We start from the raw sequence: 23,125 nt of genomic DNA on the forward strand, positions 1-23,125 counted from the left end.
TAGAATTAACCTACTTCCGTAGCGCTAATTCTCTATGTTATAGAAATCTCCACACTAACTTCCGCTGAGTTTCAATTTCTAAACAAGCATTAAGAACAGGTTCAATATGTTCACAAAGCGCAATAACATCAACTTCCGAGGGTTAAGGACACTTTGCTCATCTAAAGTATTTTCGGAAGTTCAAACAATCACTTTCGGTGCATCAAACAATCTGAAATCATGAACTAAGTGATCAATTCAGTTCAAGCAGTAAGAAATCCATTAGATGAAGAACCAAAACGTAATCCCTTAGTCTACACACGTTTTATGGATCAAAACATCAAGAAATCCCCTATGAGAACCCCTAAACCCAACTAGATGACTACTCACACATAACTAAGCAAGAACAAAACGATTTTGATGAAGAAAACATGATAAGATTGTATTAAAACAGAGTAAAGGTTCAGAAGATCTTCTCCAAATGGTTTTGAGATGAACTCCTTTACAAATCTTCACAAATCACACCAAAACAAGTACAAAACACTCAAATCTTCTCTCTAGAACTTGTAAATCTCCTCCTTGGTCGCCCCTGGTCTTTTCTGAGTCTCCAAGGTCCTCTCCACTTCTGAATTATTGAGGGGAGTGGGTAAAAAGGAGTGAAAAGCTCGTTTGTGCGTGTGGAGCCCGTAGAGCAAGGGATCGGTCGATCCACATGGACCGGATCGGTCGATCTGTTGCTGTGATCGGTCGATCCACATAGACTGGATCGGTCGATCTGTGGCTCTGTGCGATCAATACTTCTCGTTCGGTCCATTGTTCGGTCCATCTTGCTTCTGAATAAATCCCGAATGCGTTCTTTTCTTTCAAGCTATCTAGTAACCTGCATATTACACTTAAGAACACCAAAACGCATCAAATAGACCAAAACATTAATTAAAATCGACCATTTAATTGCTCCAAAACGAGTTTAAAACCGTTAAAAATACGGAATATCAGTAGGCTCACTGTTTTCAATTGTTACGGATGTAGGCTCATTTTTTCAATTGTTAATTTGTCTCTAATAATTTTACGGATGTAGGCTCATTGTCTCATTTTTAAAATAATTAATGGGATATTGTTTTCAATTAAATTAATGGTTACGGATGTAGGCTCATTGTTTTCAATTGTTAATTTGTCACTAATGCAAAATCTTTAGATTTTTCTTTTTGAAAAAATTCAATGAGATTCTGTTTTACTTATGTGTACTATCATCTAATAATAAAAATGTCTATCATATTGTGATCAATCTATTTTACACATTAAACTAAATTCAGTCTGAAAAAAAAAAAACTAAATTCAGTCATCCTGAGGATTCATCCTGCAGTCTCAAATCAATACTCATCTCTAAACCGAGTTATAAGATTGAGGAAATGAGACTAGATACACCAAGAAGCTCCTCTCTCTCTATCTCTATTTCTCACCAACCCAATCTCTCTCTTTCTCATCTCATCTCGAACTCTCGCTCTTTCTGTTTCTGTAACAGAATCGTTAGGAGGAAGACGACGATGAAGATATCTTGAGCTCCACCAGCTAATTACCCTTTTGACACTTAGTTTTAACTTTTAACCAAAGACTCCATCACGTGCATATAAGACCGGGAAAATGACTATTTTCCTCTCCTACTATTAGCGTCGTGTCTTTTTATACTCAAACAAAATATAAGTGTTAAATACGACATAAACTAAAAATTAATTTGAATTATACACCTGAATTCTAAACCGTGTATGTAAAATCTATATTTGATTAACATTGCGTTAGTCAACCGTTAAATTGAACAAAACGACATTATTTGTAACTCAGGAAATTTTAAAAATTTGACATTTCTCGGAGTCGAATCTTGATCCAGTGGATATAGTATGGATGTAGTTACCATTGTGCTACAATGCTACCAATGGGTGCTTATTAGATTTAAAATATAAGTATCTTTTATCGGTATATCCTAAGGAAAGAATTATTTTTGTTTACATATTTTATTTATTACAAGATATAATTGAATCAATAATTTCTGTACTTTAAGTTTTTCTTTTACACTTTTACACATGTAATCAAAACTAAAATGACATTTTATAGGTTATTCAATCTAGTTTTAAAATGATATTTCTCAAACAGTTATCTAATTTTAAATTTAAAAATCCATATATAATACTTCTTAAAAATAAAAACTTAAATTTTCAAATAAAAAGTGTAAACAAATCTATATTAAATTTAAAATACGTAAACAGTGTACACAAATCTAAATAAAATTAAATTTGTGTATTTAAAATTTTATTTAGATTTTTTTACACTTTTTATTTGAAATTTTAAGTTTTGATTTTGAAGAAAAAAATAATAATCACTATTATATATGGATTTTTAAATTTAAAATTAGATAAGTATTTGAGAAATGTCATTTTAAAACTAGATTGAATAACTTATAAAATGTCATTTTAGTTTTGACTACATGTGTAAAAGTGTAAAAAAAACTTAAAGTTCATAAATTATTGATTCAATTATATCTTGTAATAAATAAAATTTGTAAATAAAAATAATTATTTCCTTAGGATATACAGATAAAAGGTACTTATATTTTAAATCTAATAAGCAAACAATGGAAGCGTTGTAGCAAAGTGGTAACTACATCCATACTATATCTACAGGACCAAGGTTTAATTCCCATAAATGCAAAATTTATAAAATTTCCTCAGTTACAAAACGACTGTCATTTTGTTCAATAATTTTATATAAACGGTTTAGAGTTCACTGTTCAGGTCTATAATTCAAATTAATTTTTAGTTTCCGTCGTATTTAGCACGCGAAAATTAGGGGTCGAAAATGGCCCTTTTTCCCTATAACACGCACATCATTTAACTTGAGTAAACCTTATGTCGGATATAGAGTCTTTATCATAAGATCTGATGACACTTCTACACTATCAAATATGAATAACATATGATTTAAGTAGAGACCAAGTACGATGAAGGATTGAGCGTTTGGTTTAACAGAATATAAAAACAGTTAGCGTAGGAAAGTAGTCTACCCTTTAGATGTACAAAAAGGTTTTTGATGAATAAATTTTATAACACTCATTCAAAAAAAAAACTGAATAACAATATATAAAAGATCGTAAGTACAAGAACCAATAACAATAGATTTCAAAATCTTTTAAATATAACAAGTAATAACAATATATTTTAATTAAATTTTCAAATCAGTTAAATGAATAACACTAGATTATAAACCTACAGAATTAAATTTAATCTACTATATATATATATATATCCAATAACACTTCCTTAGTTGTGCCCGCTGCTGTCTGCTGACAACAATTTGCCTGGTCATGTTACGTGTATCATCATGAATACATAAAAGTCATCTAATATATTCAAAATAATAATAAAATTTAATTCAGAAAATGTCATCTTATATATAGAAGTATTCTGTAGCTGGAGCATTACTTGAGATAATGGAAAACAAAGTCAAGCTGTGTACTTGTATGACAAGAGAAACTTGCCTGCTTCGATGGCGTTTAATTTTGAGTCAGTTTTCATGGATTTTAAAATCATGTGGGGCTGTGATGATGTTTAAGTCATGAGTCTATATTCATTAATAGTGTTAATGTAATCACTAATGTTTTTCTTTTATCCAATTTCTTAATTTATATAATATATGAGCAATCTACTCCTATAAATTTCATTGATAGTTGATAGAAAATTCTAAAAATTACTGGAGTACTTTCAATTCTAAGGATTACAATCAACCATAATGGGAATGGCCGGTTACACAGTAGCACTGATGATGATAGGAGTGATTATCTCTCCTTGTCTCTATGGAAAAGAGTTCTCCGATCACCAGGAAATCAAAGTACAAAGACTTTTGAAGCGGCTCAACAAGCATGCTCTTATATCCATTAAGGTATATATTGTACAAATTCCATATTCATAAACTCAATGCTTTGATTATTCGTGGGAAAACTTTACTGAATGTTTCACTTTAATGTTTGTGAAGAGCGAAGATGGTGATATAATAGATTGTGTTCCTATACATAGTCAACCAGCTTTTGATCATCCTCTACTTAAAAATCACACCATCCAGGTTTGACTTTCATTTACAAGCCATCTTTTGTTTATATATGCATGCATGATGATGTTTTCTATTTGCTTAAGTTTTAAAAAAATTTGATGCATGATGATGTTGAAACGTCAAGTTTTTGCACGTAGATGAGACCGAGCTTTATACCGGAAAGTACATCTACGTACACCAAGAAAAAGATAAACGCTACTCAGGTATGGAACAAAAATGGAAGATGCCCTATAAATACAGTTCCGATAAGAAGAATAAAGAAAGAAGATATCTTACGATCAAAATCCATTGAGAATTTTGGGAAAAAGACGATGACTCCAGGCATCCTTTTATATGGTTCAAGTAGTGTTCTTGAAGATGATCCAAGTATAGGCCATGAGGTACACTTATTGTTCTTGTTTTAATTACTCTCTAGTCTCTCTTGCGGCTTTATTTACACTGTTCTCTTTTTGGAGCTGGTTTAGTACGCGGTCATGAATGCCATGAACGGATTGTATTTCGGGACACAATTTTCAGTGAATATCTGGAAACCACAAGTTCAAGTTCGCAACGAGTTCAGCTTGGCTCAGACTTGGCTCTCGTCTGGAGCTGGCACTGCTCTTAACACAATTGAAGCTGGTTTGCAGGTCTTGCGGTAGTCCGTATATTACATCATTCATATGCAAAACATCTTAATTAACACTACATTTGTTTTCCGTAATCTATAGGTTTATCCAGGAAAATATGGTGATAATAATGTAAGATTATTTGTTTACTGGACGGTAAGTTCTCATTCTCTACCTCAACATGTTAAAGCTAATCATTAAAACATTTAAACGGCTCAGTAGCTAGTTTTAGCTAATTTTCGACTTTAAACCTGAATAATTATTTTGTAGAGCTTAGGTTTTATAGTCCGGTGTTTAGCATTTTTTAATGGTGTTTAGCATTTAAATTTAGATCTGGAGTATAAAATATATGCTACTTTTTTAGAAAAAAAAAACAAGTTTTGTTATAAGAGTGTCTCTTTTTTTATGCGTGCAGATTCACGAATATATTAAAGATGATAATCATAATTTAACCTTTTTTGTTGAAAATAGGCCGATGGATACCAAAGGACAGGGTGCTACAACACCGACTGCCCAGGTTTCGTTCAAAGGAGCAGTCTTGTCACAGTAGGTGGAGCCTACACCACCGTCTCAGAATACAACGGAAATCAATACGAGCTCTCCATGCTTATATGGAAGGTACTAAAGAACTAACATATATAACGTGTTTTCTACAAAAAAACATATATAATGTCTTTTTCTCATTTTTATAACAATATAATTGAGTTTCCCCTATACGTACGTTATATGATATCTGCATCTCAACCCAAAATGGATTGTCGATTATATCTAGGACAGCGGAAACTGGTGGCTACGGATAGGTGAAGAGCTCGTCGGGTACTGGCCTGGCGAGTTATTCAATTCTATAGGAAGTGGAGCTACGAGAGCTCTATGGGGAGGTGAAATCATTAACGCGAAGACTGGTGGGCAACACACTGCCACGGACATGGGAAGTGGACATTTTGCAGATGAAGGTTTTGGGAAAGCGAGCTTTTTCAGGAGTCTTATGACGGTCGATGGATCCAATACTCTGAGAGAAGCACAAGGACTTTACCCCCAGATTACCAATTCTAACTGTTACAACGTTAAGGCAGGAGATGCTGGAACTAAGTGGGGGGTTTATTTCTTTTACGGTGGCCCTGGCCTGAACGCGAGATGCCCTTGATTTGGATCTGTGTGCTCAAATATTTTTAGTATTTTACGTACATGGCTGCATGTATCTGACTATGAACGTATGAGTAAGAAAAATAATTCACGTCATAGAAGTTAATAATATGTGTGTAAAAAGCTTTTCGAATTTCGCGTGTCTGTACTTTAAATAATAATAATATATATGTTTGACAAGATCTTCAGTTCATTTGCTCTTGATCTGCTTATGAGGCTTTTATATACGAGGATAAATATTTTCTACCAAACCCTACCCTGATAGGAAGCTGTAGGTTTTATAAATCAGAGATTCTATAAGTTTTATAAATCAAAGGGCCCTTATCAATTTCACGAGGATAGTAGGAAATATTACTCCCTCCGTTTTTATTTACATGACCTTTTAGAACTTTTTTTTTGTTTTGAAATAGTTGACGTTTTTCAGAAATCAATGCAAAATCTAATGGTAAATGACTTTACTTACTCTTGCATTGTTATTATACATTTCGGTCAACAATCTTAAGTTTCAAATGAAACAACACGTACTCTATGTGTTTTATGAGAGATGGAAATTTCAAGCCAATAAACAATTTAATAATTGAAGAAACAAATTAATAGTATTAGCACAATTGTTATTTTTATTCTTTCAAACCACGGAATGATTAAGAAATAGAAATTGGAATCAGTTACATTTGACTAAATAGTGATGATAATAATGATTTACAATAAATTGTCAGCATTGAATATATAACCAAAAGGATAGAAAATGTATTGTATCAACTACCTTAATCTACGTGAAAGGTTCTAAAACATCATATATAATCGAACGACAAAGGGAATCCTAGGTGTGGTTACAGTAACTGTTACTGTAATAATATTGGTTACAGAGGGAATCCTTATCTTCCTAGTGGATGTGTTGGTAAGATATTGATCTAACAACGGATTTATATCTCTCTTTGTAAGTGTTTACCATTTGTTGAATCTATCTTTACCAGTTATAATCATAGCTAACTAGCATGGTTCTCATCTTGCAGAAGTTATTAGGGTCTTATTGTTGAGGCCAAAGACAAAGGTGTAGAGATAGCTACTGCTGTGGGGAAACAAATGCTTGAGAAAAACGTGTTTATATTTGGAGCTGTTGACTATGATGAAGCGTCTACAACCGAGAAACTTCATCAATCGATTAGCTACAGAACACACTTGTGCGGTGTGCTTATCAAAAGTATGTCACTTCGTCCCTTAAATGTTTTCAGTTAGACTAACAAATTGTGATTTAATATAACATTTTCAGTTATACGATTCTCATCTTAACCTGAATAGGTTAGCCTCTGAAACCGAGATTGAGGAGTTTATTCATTTGGATATGGTGAGTACGAGATACCCTTTCCTTAAGATAGAAGACAGAAGAGTATATATAAAGGGTATGTTGATTATTTTTCTTCTCAGGGTAATGAAGTTGATTGGAGCTCCATGCATAAACAGTCTATAGAGTATGCAGAAGCTAAGAAGAGCACAATGAAAAGTATGGTACTTCACTTGAACTATTTTATATCTTTTTTTCACTCTTTTTATCATTAATTCTATTCTCTCTCATACTTTATCAAATTGCAAAGTTCAAACTCTCTGAGATTTTAAGCATGTGTGTTACTACCATATTATGATTCATTATGTTTATATTGTTTTTTTTTTGGGTAGTGTTAAGGTGCAGGAGAAATAGTGGAGATTGGGGACGTAAAGCACATAGCGGAAGAGAAAGAGTTGATGGGAGAGAAAGTTGAGAAACTGAAAGAGGAAAAATGTTATAAACACCATACTTTGTCTTCTTTCATTATGATGGTTGTCATCTTATGCTTATCATGTGTCTTATAACTTAATACAACCTCCAGTAATGTTACTTTCAGCCATGCTTAGCCTTTTTTTTTTAACAACGATGATGTCCTATGAAGTTGAATGAAGTCCTAATAATAACTATCAACGATTGGGATAATTAGTGGCTTTAATGTAAAAATCCAAAAATTGCGGTTTTGATTATTAAATTGGAGAGGTTTTGGCAGCGTACACAAGGGTAATGAAGAATAGAGCTGTTCGCTCTAATTTTAGAAGAGACAGTATAATAATTCACAAGTAACTTTCGAGTGATTGCTCGTTGAAGATGTACTGGCCTTAGAGAGGGAAAAAAAAAATAAGAATAGTTTTTTGTTCCCATAAATATTTGCCTTTGAACATTGGTAAAAAATATAGACTTTTTCTTGGGTTCACCTCCTAGGTAAACCTTTAGGTTCACCAACCAATAGAAAATTGTCATTTTAGATCTAGTATCTTTTAATTAAAGAAACAAAATAACTTGCCAAATTATATTATGTTTTTAAAATAAAAAATAAAAAATTAAATAAATAAAAATAACAATAGTTCTAAAAAAAGATTATTTAAAAAAAATATTTATTTTTAAGATTTAGAGTTTAGTGTTTAAGATTTATAATTTATAATTTAGAATTTAGAATTTATCCAAATGTTTAGTGTTTTTCCAAGGGTTTAGTAGGGTTTAGTGTTTTGTTGACAACATTATTTTTTTTTAATTCATTTTTTATATATTATTTTTAATTATTTTTAAATTTTATTTTGAAAAAATAATATAATTTGCCAAGTTATTTGGTTTCCTTAATTTAAAGATACTAGATTTAAAATGACAATTTTCTATTGGTTGGTGAACCTAAAGGTTCACCCTAGGGGTGAACCCAAGAATAACTCAAAAATATATATCAGAATTAAATAAAACATTTTTTGCCAATAAATAATCTATTTACCTTTAAAGTATAGTAACTGATTTTATATAACAAATAAATAATAGCTTTACAGCAATTAAAAATTACTTTATATTTGGTTGACAAAAAAAAGGACAAATTACTTTATATTTTCTCCATCTAAAATAGTTTGAGCATATAATAATATCAAGTTATACTACCTAAAAATAAAATCCTACAAAGTTATTATTTGTTTAGATAATGACTACCTAATAAACCATTATTATATAAATTATACTATCCAAACTAAATGCAATATTATGGTAGTAATATATATATATATATAACAATATATAACAATCGCGCAGCATAGCGCGGGTATTAACCTAGTATTCTTAATACTAGAAAGTAAAGTAGCCATCTTTGACTTTACCACACAAAAAGGACAATTTGAGAATCAACAACAACGTCCTGTGGAGATCGAATCCATACATACACATGTGTATATGGATTTTGGAGTTTAATTAGTTCTTTCAAAATTTTCGTTTGTGAAATGTTGCTTTTGGAGTTTTCCCTAGGTGATTTAGTAGATGAGCAAGATTTGTTTCTGAAAAGTTTCATTTCGTATTCCACTAGATGGATCTTCCAACCATGTTGGCATCAAATATCATGTACATATATTTTCTAATTTGTATGATTCATGTATTTTATATGAAACTGTTTACATATATGTAGAGATAATTAATATTCTCACATATTTCCAATATTATATTTTCATGATCTTTTATTATAACTGGTGTATATTTCTATTAAGTTCAATTTCGATAAACAGCTAAATTAGATAATTTACTTATATTTATAAAAAAAAATAGTTAGTACATTTAACTAATATTAGGTTTACTGTTTTAAGAAATTAATAAGATACGTGACTCGGTCTGAGAGCTATAACCTTCAAGTTGGCTCTCTAGCCAGCGGTGGGGAACTTACTTTTTCTACCTGGTCGCAATCCTCATTGTTCATGATGAGCCTAGATTAAGCCAAAACTAAAATATCTTATATAAATGTAAAAATATATAAAATAAATTCGCTGAAAAGGCCTAATTAACGTCTAATAATTCTTGAACATTGCAAAAAGACAAAAAAAAAAAAAAAAAAAAATTCTCTTGAAGGCATAACTTGTACAACAAGGGATTTCAAACTTTCTATAGAATCAATCATCATGACTTATATGAGTTTCGTAGCTCTCTCTCTCTCTCTCTCTTCTAAACTTAGAAATCAAGAGATCCACATTGTTTGCTCTCTAAAGATCTCCCAGCAGATGCAGGCTTCTTTGTTTCCTTGTGATGATCACCATTTGCGCCTCCTCGCGCTCTTCCAATACCCATCTTAGGCAAACCACGGTTCAGTCCATCCAACAAAACACAAGCTTTACACCATTTCTGCATTTCATTTGTAATCCAAACAAGCAAACATTAACAACATTCCTTGATGTGATAAGAGAGAGTGTCTTTTGTTTGCAAGTCTTCTCACCTGGCTAGAGATATAACCGCACCGCTCGCAAGTCCCTTGCTCAGGCATCTTTGTAGTTGTTGCAATTCTAAAATCTTCACCAGATTTTATGATGTCTAGAATCGCCCTTGGCCTGCATTTTTGTATAAGTTAGACATCTCTTACGTTTACTAATTTGATAAAGAAAGGTCGAGCAAGAAGACCTTAGTCTCTCCAAATCTTTGATGAACTCACGGGCGAAGCCACGATACGCATTAGGAGAGTATATACCTGAAGATTCATCTAAATCACTTCAGCAAGGATTTGGAGAGACGCCAAATAAAGATTACAAGAGATCTGCTGTCATGAAACTTCAAGAAGGCTAATGAAAATGCACACTTACATTCGGTGGAGAAGTAGTCCAGCTTCTTGAAATAAGCATACGTGTGTACTATGTTAAGGTAATCACAACATCTTTAGTTGACAAGTTCCAGCGATATAAACAAAAAAGAACTATAGATGAAAATGATTCAGTAATGAAAGGATATATGACAATCTCCTTCTCGTATGTATACTTGAAAGGTTTACATCTTGGAATGGGACCATCTTCACCTGTAGTTATCGATGTACACCGACTTAATCTACAGTTAGCCAAAACGTTACAAAAGATCAATAAGTCTGAGGTTATATCTCCATTTTTCAATATCATCCAAAACAAATAGTTACCTAGCGATATCCCCACGCAAGATGTTCAAGAGAACGGTTTCTGCTATATCATCTGCGTTATGACCAGTTACTAGCTTATCTACTTTCAACAACGCAGCTCCTCTATCAAGCGCCTTCGAACAAAAGTAGTTGTTGTTCTTATGCAAAGTTAGTTATTACCAAACTGTAGAACCAACAAAAGCTCCCCTAACCTGTCTACGGAAGACACCACAGAAGGTGCAATTGTTCTTAAGACCGATCATTTTCACAATGTCGTCCATTGTCCATCCATACAGATCTTTGTATGAAAGTATCTGAAGAGGCAACCCATACTGGAAGAAAACACACACAAACAATCACTTAATATCAACGTTCAAGAAATTGTTAGACGGCATCTAGGCGCTTTATAAATGACTAGCGACTAGGCAGATTATTCGTATGGATTTGTACTAACAATATTGATTAATTTAACAGATTTAGACTAATTTATATCGATTTACAACAGTTTTAACCGATTTAGAACGGTTTAAACCGATACAAATCGGATTTTAAGAAAATTGTTTCGGCACCAAGACAGATATTTAGAACATTGTTTAATAGACATAAACTCCAAAAACAAACTTACTTGGAGTTCGTTTCGTTTAACGGTCTCAAGAGAATCATCACGGTAACCTGTGATCCCTTCATCTATGGACAAGAGAAAGAGATCTAGCCCGTAACTGTGACGTCTGTTTAGCTCTGACAACACATACGCCAGTACTGTAGAATCTGCATAAACGAAAGATCTTTGTACTAAGCATCAAACCAGAACAACAGAGGAAGTCACAAACAGTTTTTTAAAGAGATTACCTTTGCCACCAGAGGCACCAATAGCAACACGTTCACCGGATTTGAATAAACCATTCTTCACAATGACTTGATGAATCTCCTCCTCAAAGACCTCATAGAAGCACTCCTTGCATATCTTTAAACACACACAGAGAGACTTAGAATCTAAAGATTATAACACTTTCTGCAGTAGACTCCCAACTAAACAGAACGATTTTAATTTGATTAGATCCTCTATAGAGATCACAATACATACATATGGAAGGGTTTTGGATTCATAAAGATCGAAACTTTACAGTAATTGAAGTTGTTTCAAGCTTACCTGTTGAAGGGTTTTGGGTCGTTTGAGGACGGGACGTCTCTGGTTACATAAGCAGCAGAGGCGAGAGGCTCCTTGTTTCTTGCTCTTGGCTTCGCTTGCTTCCATTTTTTTAACCGGAGCTCAGCTCATGAGAATGAAATTTTCCGGGATTTAGTACAAGCCGCCGGTGAAACACGACCTAAACTCGGAGTTCTGTTTCAAAAAAAGAAAAAAGAAAAAAGAAAAAAGAAAACGGCGGCGTTTTGTACATCGATGGGCCTTAAAGGGCCTTGAGAATTCAGCATATACCCTTTTGCTCTGTTTAGTTTGTATAGCAGTTAGTTTTTTTTTTTTTGTATAGCAGTTAGTTTTTTTTTTTTTGTATAGCAGTTAGTTAGGTAGGTAAAAGGTTGTTGAATGTGGTTTAATGAACAATTCATCTTGAACAAATTTAATAAAATGTTCTTGTTTGTGATCTATAGGTACAGAGCTCTGCTTTTCTACTCTGTTTCTCTGCTCTGTTTTGTTCTGCTCTGTTTATGTTTATCTGAGTAAACATATCCTTATATCTCACTGATTATACTACAGCAGCATTCATCTTCCAGGTCTCATTATGCCAGGGAATAAGACCCAAATGAAAGAACTTAACAAGGCTGTATAATTAAATCCTGATAGAAAACAGCAAATAAGAGTAGACAGCAACGAAAAAGAATCAACTTGCATTAATTTTTTCATAAAGTAATTCTTGTACAACAAATGCTTTCTTTCTCACTATGGTCTATAACTTATACCCTTATGAACATAAACAAATCAGCAGACTGAGCATATAAACACTGTTAAACTCACATCCCCACTTTGTGTAAATGATCTTACCAAACGAAGAATGCTGCAGACTTTCACTCGAGTAGCAACGGTTGACACAGAGGCTTCAGTATTGTGCTGTCTAGCTCCATAAAATACGTGACAGCGACTCCAATAAAAGAGCATACAGCTGGGACAAGTCCTAACCCATATCTCGTCACCGAGAAGTTAAAACTGTGTTGTATGTTTACATCAACTTGTGGTGAAGTGGCACCTGCACCATTGTTTTCTTCCAAATCACACATCCAATCATCATCAACAATGTAATCGTTACATTTCTAAGTAAGAAAGAAACAAAACTTACTTTGGTGTGACTGAAGAACATACAAAGCAAGCCCACATGACATTTTATCTAAGAAGCTTAAAGACCCACAGACAAAAGCACATCCACCTAGCTCTGAACCAATCAACACACTCTGCATACTAATTGCTGTCACCTGTAACAAAAAAAAAAATGTGATTTACCAAAAAGATATAGTACTCCACTCCGTTTCACAAAGATAGAATTTTTTAGTGTTTTCAAACATATTTAGAAAATACATTAAATCATTATACTCTGTAGTTTTCAATTTTTAATATTTTTTAACCAATAGTAATTCAATAAAATCAATTAATTTTCTTGAATATCACAATTTTTTCATAGAAAATACAAAAAGTCTATTTTTGTGAAACAAATTTTTTTTCTAAAATGAAACGGAGGAGGGAGTATAGTTTATGTAGCAGAGGGAGAGTGTCTAACCAGAATCAAGGCATTTGCGATACCGATAAAGACAGAGATGGCATACATGAAAGAGTTAATGCTTCTAGGCAATAAGAGGATTGATACACCACAGAACATCCAAATAATACCACCAGCACAGTAATAGGCCTTGAGACGTTTCCCATTCCATGGAATCTCCTACACAACAGAAAACAAAAAGGATAAAGTTTTTTTTTACAGAAGGAGAAGACATAAGTGACGCTTTGAACTTTGTTGTATACCTGGAGCATAACCGACACAATGAAGCTGCAGATGTAGATTATTGCAGGAATCTGAAAAAGTGAAAAAATTGGTTAGACAAAGTTTAATGATCATAGAGAGAGGGAAGGTACTCTTTTGTCACTTACGAGAGCTTTAGCGGATTGAGCCATTTGAAGATCGTCAATAACAAAGAATGCAAGATATGCCTGAGAGTTATTAGAAAGTAACGTAAGTACTGATCCAAGAAGCAAGAAAAGATACAGAAACTAACCTGTGAAACATTCAGAACTAGTCGTGTGAGGAGGTAAACCACAGCGACTTGATAATATAGAATCTTGCGGAACCAGTAAGCCCATGGTATTCTCGTTCGGTTACTTTCTCTTAGATTTATCCTCAGCCTTTTCAAAATCAAAGAAAACTAACTCTTATCACGCAATGAAACTCTGGTAAGAGTTGAGTTAAGTGTGTGTTACCGTGGTTCCTTTGTCCCCATGAGGAATATGATCACAAAGCAGCAACCAACGGTGATGCATGAATAAGCAATCCAACGATACTGTGACTCGGTGTTTTCTTTTGTATCAGCTTTGCTAACACCGAATACAACTAAAGCAATTGCGTATAAGCCTAAGTTCGCAACCTGAGAACAAGCAGTTGACAGAGAAGTTAAGAAGACATCTTTTAAGAGACCAAGGGGGAAGAGAAGCTGACCATGCTAAAGGCGTTACGGGAGCTTGTTAGTGCTACTCTGCTTGTTGAGTTCAGTGTAATGCAATTTACCATAGCCCTAAAGAACATAAACATTTAATGAATACTCAATGACTCAATATGAGGTTAACTTACAGAGAAGATCAAATTAAATTTAAAAAGAAAAGAGTAGTTTACATGTGGGAAACCTGAGTAGCTGCCCATCCTATGTTAAAGATAGCTGCAAAGGTGCTGTATGATAATGTTTCTATCGTTAAGGAGGTGCTATGGAGGATTGAACAAGGCAAACAACCACCAAACACTGAGGAAAATGAGATAGCCACTAAGAGGGATCCTGCAGCGTGCCAGATTTTGAAATGTCCAAATCTGTCAATCTGTTATGTGATGAAGACAGAGATGGGAGTGAGAATCATTACCATAGAACAAGACCATTGTAACTTAAAATCTAGATTTAACTTAAGAGACATGAGACTAAAGAGAACCTAAAGGTCTAAAAAGAGTTGCTTGAACACCAAGACAAGTTCTGACAACAAAGGAGTTACCAATTCACCAATGAAGATGGTGGCAAAGCCATCAGCAACTTGACCAGAGAGCATGACGATTGCAGCATCCCTACACAAAGAAACAACAACAGCAAAACCTCACTCACTAAAAGTGAAGACATTTACAAAACTCAAAAGGAGATTTTTTTTTTTTTTTTTTTTTATAATTAAACCTTGGGGAGAGACCAATCTGGGTGAGGAACAAGAGGAGGTAAGTGAACCAACAAGAAGCGGTAATGTCATTAAGCATATGCCCAACTCCATAGTAAAACACAGACAATCTCCCAAGCGGTTTCGTGAACGAATCCTCTTCGTCCTCTCCAACAATCACGGATGACGTCATCAACTCTGTTTTTTCAAATTTTTTGCCTCAACGATTTGAATCTGCAAAGGCGTGCATGGAGTACCCATCAACGAATTTGGAAGACCCAGAACGTATAATCGATTAAAAGTATCTAAAAATACGAACTTTCAGATTGAAGACATATGAAACAGAGGAGGTTTTCAGAAGGAGAAAGGAAGAGACTTTCGTACCTGTAGAGTGAAACAGAGGAAGCTTCCGATCAGAGAATTGAATTTGAATCAGACCCTTTAAGAGATCATCAATTCGAGAGATTATTAATATCCCAAAAGAAAAGTCTGTGGGAGCTCAACGAGAAACTTGCATCCCTGTTTTAGTACAAGTTGATGTCTTGCATATGACACGAATCTTTTGTTAGAACGTTTAATAATGTTGCGTAAAGACGTGAAATTCTTTTATTTTTTCTGGGATTTTGATTTTAGATATTAATGGAGTCAATTAGAAAAAAAAAAAAAAAATCAAGCGTTATAACAAAATAATAATAGAAAAATTCAGAGATGTTGAATGATAGATAGAGAAGAAGATAATCTGGGAAGTTGTGCGGTCATGTGGTTGCTCTGTGGATTTGGGTATGGAGGAGATTTCTGGATGATTATAATAATAGCAACCTCCCTTCAACTATTGAGATAAATGGAATCCTCTTTGAAATTTAGATGTAGTTGAATATTATATTAGAGATTCTCTGTCTCTTGTGTTCCTACTTGCTTTTGCCAAGTCCAAACAATTCTTTACATGGTGTTTTAAATTTTAATAAATATCAAATTTATTGAAAAAATATCAAATTTATTGAAAGAATATCTTTTCAAGGGCACTGGTGGGTTATCAAGTTTGATATACAATTTGTAGTTGGCAGTATATAAGATGGTGCTTTCAATTCCATGGTCATGTTCCATTTTGTGCCTTGTGGTTCTCTCTTTTTTCCTTTTATTTTCTTGTGGATCATATTGCTCTTGTTGCAGATTTCTTCTTTCTTGGTAAGGTGAAAATTTGAGATGACACGTTTCAGAAGAGACATAAGATCAATCCCAATTAAAACGATGGCAAAGAGGCTTAAGTTTTGTACCTTTTACATTTGCTATCGACATCCTAACAAAGAAGTTGATACACAAATCTACCGTAAATGAAATTTACGACGTGTGTATGCAGATTCTAGAGTTTATATTTTTAGAGCGCAAGATTTAAAATAAAAATTGATAAAAGCATACGAGACAATACAAAAATTATAACTCGTGTCTTATTTTGCGTCATACAAAAAAAAGTTGAGAAGAGTTCTCACGAAACGAAAGTAACTGCACAAAATCAACGTCACTGCAAGCGCACAAATTTACTTTTCAATATTACTTTTATAAGGTGATAGTAAATGATATTATGAAGAGATAGGCAGCAACTTCAAGCACTAGCCATCGTTTCCGAAAGCTCTGAGCGTGGTTCTTGCTTGGCAAAGAGGTCGCCCGACCACTGTTGTTACCATCCTCGGATCCTGCGGTTGGAGATATGCTGGTGGGCGCAGGGGCCGAACCGGGGCCAGATTTGTTTAAACCGTTTGCTAGCTGATAGAACACTTGGGCTTCTTGAGATTTTGGGTCCATGTGAAGCAAAGCTGAAACACTCATTCCAAAGGGAACAATATGAGTTTGGCAAACTTAATTATATAATCAAATTATCTAAATTTGTTTTTTTCTAATGTATTGTTGTATAGATTTTTTTTGTGCAAAACTGTCAAGTATTGTTGTACATATATATACTATCGTACTCTAAATCAAGACATACATACAACATAATGGTAGAATGTACTAATCGTGTATCACAAGACTCGTAACATTTACTCAGATATGATAGTGGCGTGCGTGACTTAAATAAACTAAATGTACTAGACATCACTCTCATGTTTTGTTTTTGTTTTTGGATTAAATGTCAACACAAAATGAACCCAAAAAAATTAGTTGCTTAACTTTTGTGGTGGATTTTGTATGTTTTCTGTAAAATTCCACCAAATCAGCTTCAGTCCAAATGTTTACCAAGAGATCAAAATATTTGTAAATACACATACATAGAACAAATGGTAACCAAAAGATCCTGAAGTCTACGAATATTCAGCTATCCAGCCACAATTATGCAAATATAATAGTATCTCATGAAACTGTATAGAGAGTGACAAGGGTACGAACCAGGGCATTTAGTGACGTCAGCAACGGCGTGACAGACAGAAGGAAGAGCAAGAGCGAGAGACACATTGATCTGGAGACCCAAGTCAGGATCATTCCTGTCTTGGATGATCACACAAAGACACTTTTTGTCGGATTTGAGGACCTGTTTTAGGCCGGAGCAACAGTCCGGCGTCGGAGTCTTTGCCTGTCCTTGCACGTAAGGAAGACAAGTGGCCATACCCACAAGCTGCTCAGTACACTCTTCCTTATCTTTCGCCTTATCCTCACCAGCTGACACCAACGTAGCCATTAGTAATGCTATTGCTATCGCCACTAGACTAATCCTCCAAGACTCCATTATTTTTTTTATTGTTCATGAACGGTTTAACCCTTAATGTTGTTGTACTCTTTACAATTTATATAGCAACCTTGGCATATTTTATTTTAGGGTTTTCTTTTTTATTTTTGCTTCAAACTTCTCTTTATCTTATTTATTTGGTTATGTGATGATTGTATGCGTTGTCGTGTCGAGAAGCTCATCGAAGTTTTTTTATTTGTGAGACAATGGTGCGTCGTCCTATGTGACCCTGTTATACATATACATGGGAACGAACAAGTATCTCAAATGTCAACATCATTATCTCCATACCGCCAATTGCTCTACAATAAATTACTCACCTTCTCAAATGGCTATATCTAATATATACTTCATATCATTTTCAGCTTCTTTTATTTTGTGGTATATATAATTTCTTAAACCGGATTTTTTTTATCTTATACATTCATTTTACTGAATCCATCTGTTTTGTTTTTTAAATTATAAAATGATAAGAGTTATAATTAAAAGGAAAAAATGTAAAATTTGTAAATTAGTATGTATGCTCATTAGTTTACCAAAAAAAAAGAGTATGCTCATTAATGTTAATAAAGATACTTTTGTTCTCATAATGCTATTTTGTCCATAATTCATTCCTCAATAACAGCTCACTCTTTCACTAGACGGCCTTTTCTATATTAAAATTTTTCATTTTGTACTTATGAAATTTATACAAATATTCCTCAGTATAAGAGTTGCGGGCATGCATGAGAGCCTGAGAGGAGAAGTGGAGATGAGAAAGAGGACCACCACTTCACACCAACCCCACTGAGTGGAAATGTCGACTCAGTGGAATTGACTTTAATTTGTCTCCGTCGACACTTGGCGCATTCTAAGCCCTTTACAACCATTAAGCTACGAATCCATGGTGTCATTTATGACGTCACTTCAGTCTGCCTAAAAACCATTCCTTCTTCCTCCGGTTTTGGATTCGTTTCATTCGTTTTCAACTTTTCAATAGATGCCCAAGAACAAAAAAAGGCTAGAGCAGCATTGGAAGTTTATTAGTGGGGTTCACACGCTTCCCGAAAAAAAAAAATTTATTATATTATGCTACAGTCAAGATTCTGTCTCGCCGTGCTTCTTCTGCATGAACCCGGGTCGTTACTGTTCAGCGGGCCCTATGCCACGTGGCGGCCCGCTATTGGTCAATTTTTTTTTTTTATTTTTTTTTAAAAATCAAACGAAAAATAAGAAAAATAATAATAAAAAATTTAAATTATGAACCCCAACCGGGGGTTCATTAATGCAGCTGCCCTAAGGGTAGAGAACTAGCTTCGCCTTATAACTTATACGAGAGTATTATAGCCCATTTTATACAGCACCCAAATGAGGAAAATTGTTTTCTACAGGCCCAATACGGAATTGGAAATAAACTGTTGAGAAAAAAAAATGAATCGTCGCCTGAGAGATTCGAACTCTCGCGGGAAAATCCCATGTACTTAGCAGGCACACGCCTTAACCACTCGGCCAAAGCGACTTTCTGTTATAATGTGAATCTTTAAATTATTAAAACAAAGATATGGAAAGAAATACCGTTACTATTAGCGTATATGCTTTCTTTGGGATATAAAAGTTCTCATAAATAAACGAAACTTTGTTATAGTACTCATAAAGATATATTGAAAATGCTTTAGTTCTGTGAAGAAAAGCAAAATTTCCTTAATGAATAATTGTTTCTCATTAAAAAAATTATACTTACACTACAAGAAAACATGACAATTTTTGACCAATTTTTTGACCACTTAAATGATCAAAACAATTTTTGACCACATTCGGACAACTTTTTGACGATTAAAAAATGTGGACAAAAAATGGATAGAAATTACTAACGATTTTTTTTTTAACTAGAAAATGGTCAAAAAATTGTGACCAAATATTGGCGACTACAATATGGTCAGAAAAGTGGTCACAATTTGATCAAAACGCAAGTCCACTAATATTTATAAAATCTAAAAAAGATCAAACAATAATAGAAACGGTGTCGTTAGTGGTTTGTTTAATAAAGTCAGATTGTCTTCAACCTAATCATTACTTTTTCTAAACTTCATCTTCTCATCTCAACGGCGCCGATTCTCAAAGAATGCCTACTCGAGAGGAATTTCTGTGTTTTCTTCAACAAAAACCGATTGGTGATGGAACACCAAGTTATGTTGATTCCTTTCAAGTATTTGAGACTTACTTCTCTTAACCAAAGCACTTCTCTCAACTAAACCCGGCCAATATCAACGTCACACAGATACCATCAAATTCGACACACCACTAGACTTTTCCGTTTGCCAATTTGCTAATCCCGGTATGCTCAAATCACCACTAGTCTTTGATTCTATTAGTTGTTCTGAGCTGCTGAAAGTCTCTCTTTGTTACAGCTTTACAGAGACACTACGCGATCTTGCAAGCCATTGCATTGGATGAAGACGAGCTTCGTGAGACTAGAGATGAGACTCTTCCTGACAAAGAAGGAATGAACAGGTTACAACTTTTTTGAAAAAAAAAACTCTGTTTTACACAAAAAAAATGTTGGGATCTTATCTAGTGAACGTTTTTTTATATTGCAGACCTGGAGTTGTGAAAGCAATAGAAGAATTTAAGAAGTCTATCTACGGTGATGACTCTGGAGAAGAAAGTGATTCAGGGGAAAAAAAAGGAGAAATCAAGAAAGCGTGAAAACGTGAAGTTATAATCATCTACCTCCCTATGTGAAAACGTGATGGTTCAGAGCAATTGCGGTAATGCAGTTTCACTCTAAATTAGTTTTGTTTTGTTTTTCTCATTAATTATAACTTCTCACTATGTCCAGCAACAATTTAATTGGAAAAGAAGCATTACTGAGATAGTAAAGGTTGCTTATGAGAAAAAGGCCCAGAAATCTTTCTCAAGCAACTTGTGTGCTTGGAAAGATAAACGGAAGCCGAACAAAGATCTTCCGGACTGGGTATCAGAAAAAAACATGAGCAGCTAACTCAAGGTGTAGCAACTCAGAAAAACCATCTTACCCAAGCAGAGATCAACAATCTCGTTTTAAGGGTTAGTCATTCACTGTTTTTTCGTAGTTATCATTTTCTCTTTTATCATTATATGTGTCCCGTTTTACAGTAAACTCCTGTAACTAAGGGTCACCGTTTTGGGTTTGGAACACTACCACACCCAAGACAACATCTTCTTCCTCTACTTTAGACCAAGAGGACCAGAAGATTGCTATGGCAAACGAAAAGATTGTTAGGTTGGAGAATGACAAGACTGACCAAGGTAAGGTTATGAAGTATTTGCAGAACTTGGCACATAAGATTGTAAGCAAATTTCCAGAATTTCTAGATGAAGATGAAGATGAAGATGCCACTCAAGAATAGTTATGTATTAGTTATTATGCTTCCATTTTGTGGTTAAAACTTTAGTAATGACTAATTGCAACTTTTTTTTTGTTAACGTTGTGTTAAAACTTTATTTATGTATTATGCTAAGACTATTTTGTTGTTAATTATTCAGGTTTTCATTATAAAATTTATTTGATTTAGTTATTTAGTTATATTTAAATACAATTTTGTTGATTAATAAATAAAATAATAATAAATTGTTATAATGTACATAGAAAACAGTGGTCAGCAATTCGTCAATAAAATAGGTTAGTAAGAGCAACCCCATCAAGGGTTTATAACAGGTTCATGGGCTCAGTATCATAGGGCCGGATAATAAAAATAAATCATATATTGGGTTTAATTTCGCGACCCGCCTCTTACGCTTGACCCCGTCCGATACGGGTTCACGACAGATGTCGCATTTTCACTGGGGAAGGGGAGTCGACGTCACGCAGAGAAAAGCGGAGAGAGAATCATTTCTCTCATTTTCGCGTGAAAAGCTAGGGTTTCCTCCTCAGACGATTTCCCGTGCGACGCCGATCTCTCTCCACTTTTCTCTCCTTTTCTCGATCGATTCGACGCCGGATTGTCTCCTCCAGGAGCAGAGGTGAGTATCGACTCGATTCACCGTTTAGATATAAGAGTTTTGTAGTCGGAATCGCTATTGGGAATTCTCAATAAATTTTCTGATCTCGAGTTAGGGTTCGTAATGGAGATGGGTTTGGATCTACGGTTGTTTAACCTCGTATAGTGATTCTATTTATCGATTAATGGTTCGACTTTTGCGGATTAAAAATCAAATAGGGGTTATCGAGTTAGGGTTAAAAAAAAATTTAGGGGTTTCGATAAGTGGTTTGAAATCGTAAACTGGGTTGGATAGACGGTTCGTTTGATCGTGTTATTTACATATTTTGTGCTAATCATTTCAAGTTTTGTGTTTCAGATGGATCCCTTAGAAGAGATAAGAGATAGTAAGAGGCAACTAGAGTACTTAAACCACCTGGGAAACGTGGCCGATTCGGAATATGGAATGCCCAGAAGATGTGCTTGTGGTGGGAGAATGATTGACGAGCTTCGAGTCAAGGATGAGTTCGACACTCAGCCTGGGAAGCGCTTCTTCAGCTGCGTAAACTACGAGGTTAGATACAAACCCGTGCTACCCTTCATTACTCAGCCTCTTCATTATTAGTTAAATTTTAAAAATATGTTCTTTGATGTGTTTATGGTTTAACCAAGGCTGATGGTTTGCATTATCGTCAGCCTTGGGTTATAGGTGTGCAGGAGGAGATGGTACGCCTGCGTAAGCGTGTTGAGGAGGCTGATGAGGTGATCAAGTGGGTGCCCATTCTCAATAAACAGATTGAGAGTGTTGAGGTTTGTCACTTTGTCTAAGAGTTTCTATTAGAAAGTTATTTTTTCTAAATATTGGTTTTTAAATATTCAGTAACAAGGTTTCTTTTTTTCTTTGTGCAGGCACAAGTTAAAAGGCTGACTTTGCTGCTTGATAAGCTCACTGGTGACGTGTATAACCTCTCAGTGCAGGTGGCTGCTCTGGAGAATGTCTGTTTCGACTGAAATCGACGAGGTAAACATTCAAACTAAACTGAAGTAGAAGTTCTTTCCGCGTAGGTTGTTTGTTGTAGTTGAACTGATACTTAACTTAACTAGGAACTCAACTAGTTTCATTAAATATCTAGAGTAGGAGCTGTACTAGATTTTAGGTTTCATTAAATAGTTGTTGGTTGGTTGCTGTGATGAATGGTCATAAAATGCTATCTGTCCGAAACTTGTTTGAGTTTAAAAAATTGATTTGATGTGTAATGAATGCATTCTATGATAAACTTGTTGTCTAATTAAGGGTAATGAATGTTTGGTAGTTAGAAACACCTTTTATAGATACTCAAAATCACTCTAAATCACCACGCACTTGTCAAAAAACCAAAAAAAAA

General features: G+C 34.3%; 5 protein-coding genes, 1 long non-coding RNA gene and 1 other non-coding gene across 8 annotated transcripts; 3 read left to right on the forward strand and 4 right to left on the reverse strand.

Moving 5' to 3' along the window:
* The first annotated feature begins 3,638 nt into the window (after positions 1 to 3,638).
* Positions 3,639 to 5,997, forward strand: LOC106340548. The gene is made up of 7 exons (XM_013779411.1): positions 3,639 to 3,909; positions 4,003 to 4,089; positions 4,215 to 4,457; positions 4,542 to 4,703; positions 4,785 to 4,838; positions 5,154 to 5,300; positions 5,455 to 5,997. Exons 1-7 carry the CDS (start codon positions 3,760 to 3,762, stop codon positions 5,824 to 5,826), a joined length of 1,215 nt encoding a protein of 404 aa, XP_013634865.1. The 5' UTR covers positions 3,639 to 3,759; the 3' UTR covers positions 5,827 to 5,997.
* Positions 5,998 to 9,584: 3,587 nt separating this feature from the next.
* On the reverse strand, positions 9,585 to 12,087 carry LOC106339574 (cytoplasmic tRNA 2-thiolation protein 1). Its single transcript, XM_013778408.1, has 10 exons — positions 11,889 to 12,087; positions 11,588 to 11,702; positions 11,364 to 11,506; positions 10,951 to 11,070; positions 10,760 to 10,872; positions 10,582 to 10,674; positions 10,437 to 10,477; positions 10,258 to 10,324; positions 10,076 to 10,187; positions 9,585 to 9,984 (listed from the first exon to the last, which is right to left on the reverse strand). The coding sequence occupies exons 1-10, from the start codon at positions 11,991 to 11,993 to the stop codon at positions 9,814 to 9,816; spliced, it is 1,080 nt and encodes a 359-aa protein (XP_013633862.1). The 5' UTR covers positions 11,994 to 12,087; the 3' UTR covers positions 9,585 to 9,813.
* Positions 12,088 to 12,559: 472 nt separating this feature from the next.
* On the reverse strand, positions 12,560 to 16,127 carry LOC106343043 (major facilitator superfamily domain-containing protein 12-like). 2 transcript variants are annotated; one of them, XM_013782157.1, is made up of 12 exons: positions 15,471 to 16,127; positions 15,110 to 15,320; positions 14,937 to 15,006; positions 14,572 to 14,768; positions 14,398 to 14,473; positions 14,163 to 14,326; positions 13,961 to 14,087; positions 13,836 to 13,895; positions 13,710 to 13,760; positions 13,468 to 13,626; positions 13,033 to 13,165; positions 12,560 to 12,942 (listed from the first exon to the last, which is right to left on the reverse strand). In XM_013782157.1, exons 2-12 carry the CDS (start codon positions 15,277 to 15,279, stop codon positions 12,764 to 12,766), a joined length of 1,386 nt encoding a protein of 461 aa, XP_013637611.1. In that variant the 5' UTR covers positions 15,280 to 15,320; positions 15,471 to 16,127; the 3' UTR covers positions 12,560 to 12,763. The 2 variants fall into 2 exon arrangements, with proteins under 2 accessions (XP_013637611.1, XP_013637610.1); XM_013782156.1 differs by having other exon boundaries at positions 12,560 to 12,957.
* Positions 16,128 to 16,515: 388 nt separating this feature from the next.
* Positions 16,516 to 17,952, reverse strand: LOC106339525 (protein YLS3-like). The gene is made up of 2 exons (XM_013778352.1): positions 17,466 to 17,952; positions 16,516 to 16,897 (listed from the first exon to the last, which is right to left on the reverse strand). The coding sequence occupies exons 1-2, from the start codon at positions 17,800 to 17,802 to the stop codon at positions 16,641 to 16,643; spliced, it is 594 nt and encodes a 197-aa protein (XP_013633806.1). The 5' UTR covers positions 17,803 to 17,952; the 3' UTR covers positions 16,516 to 16,640.
* Positions 17,953 to 19,218: 1,266 nt separating this feature from the next.
* Positions 19,219 to 19,300, reverse strand: TRNAS-GCU. Its single transcript has one exon. It is a non-coding gene; the product is annotated as a tRNA-Ser (tRNA).
* A 519-nt stretch (positions 19,301 to 19,819) lies between these two features.
* On the forward strand, positions 19,820 to 21,298 carry LOC106339932. Its single transcript, XR_001269256.1, has 5 exons — positions 19,820 to 20,116; positions 20,190 to 20,292; positions 20,379 to 20,549; positions 20,621 to 20,847; positions 20,917 to 21,298. It is a non-coding gene; the product is annotated as an uncharacterized LOC106339932 (long non-coding RNA).
* Positions 21,299 to 21,399: 101 nt separating this feature from the next.
* LOC106341364 lies at positions 21,400 to 22,796 on the forward strand. The gene is made up of 4 exons (XM_013780144.1): positions 21,400 to 21,783; positions 22,120 to 22,314; positions 22,413 to 22,550; positions 22,650 to 22,796. The coding sequence occupies exons 2-4, from the start codon at positions 22,120 to 22,122 to the stop codon at positions 22,749 to 22,751; spliced, it is 435 nt and encodes a 144-aa protein (XP_013635598.1). The 5' UTR covers positions 21,400 to 21,783; the 3' UTR covers positions 22,752 to 22,796.
* The last annotated feature ends 329 nt before the right edge of the window (positions 22,797 to 23,125 follow it).

Source organism: Brassica oleracea, chromosome C4 (genome assembly GCF_000695525.1).
Source record: "Brassica oleracea var. oleracea cultivar TO1000 chromosome C4, BOL, whole genome shotgun sequence".
NCBI classification, from domain to species: Eukaryota; Viridiplantae; Streptophyta; class Magnoliopsida; order Brassicales; family Brassicaceae; genus Brassica; species Brassica oleracea.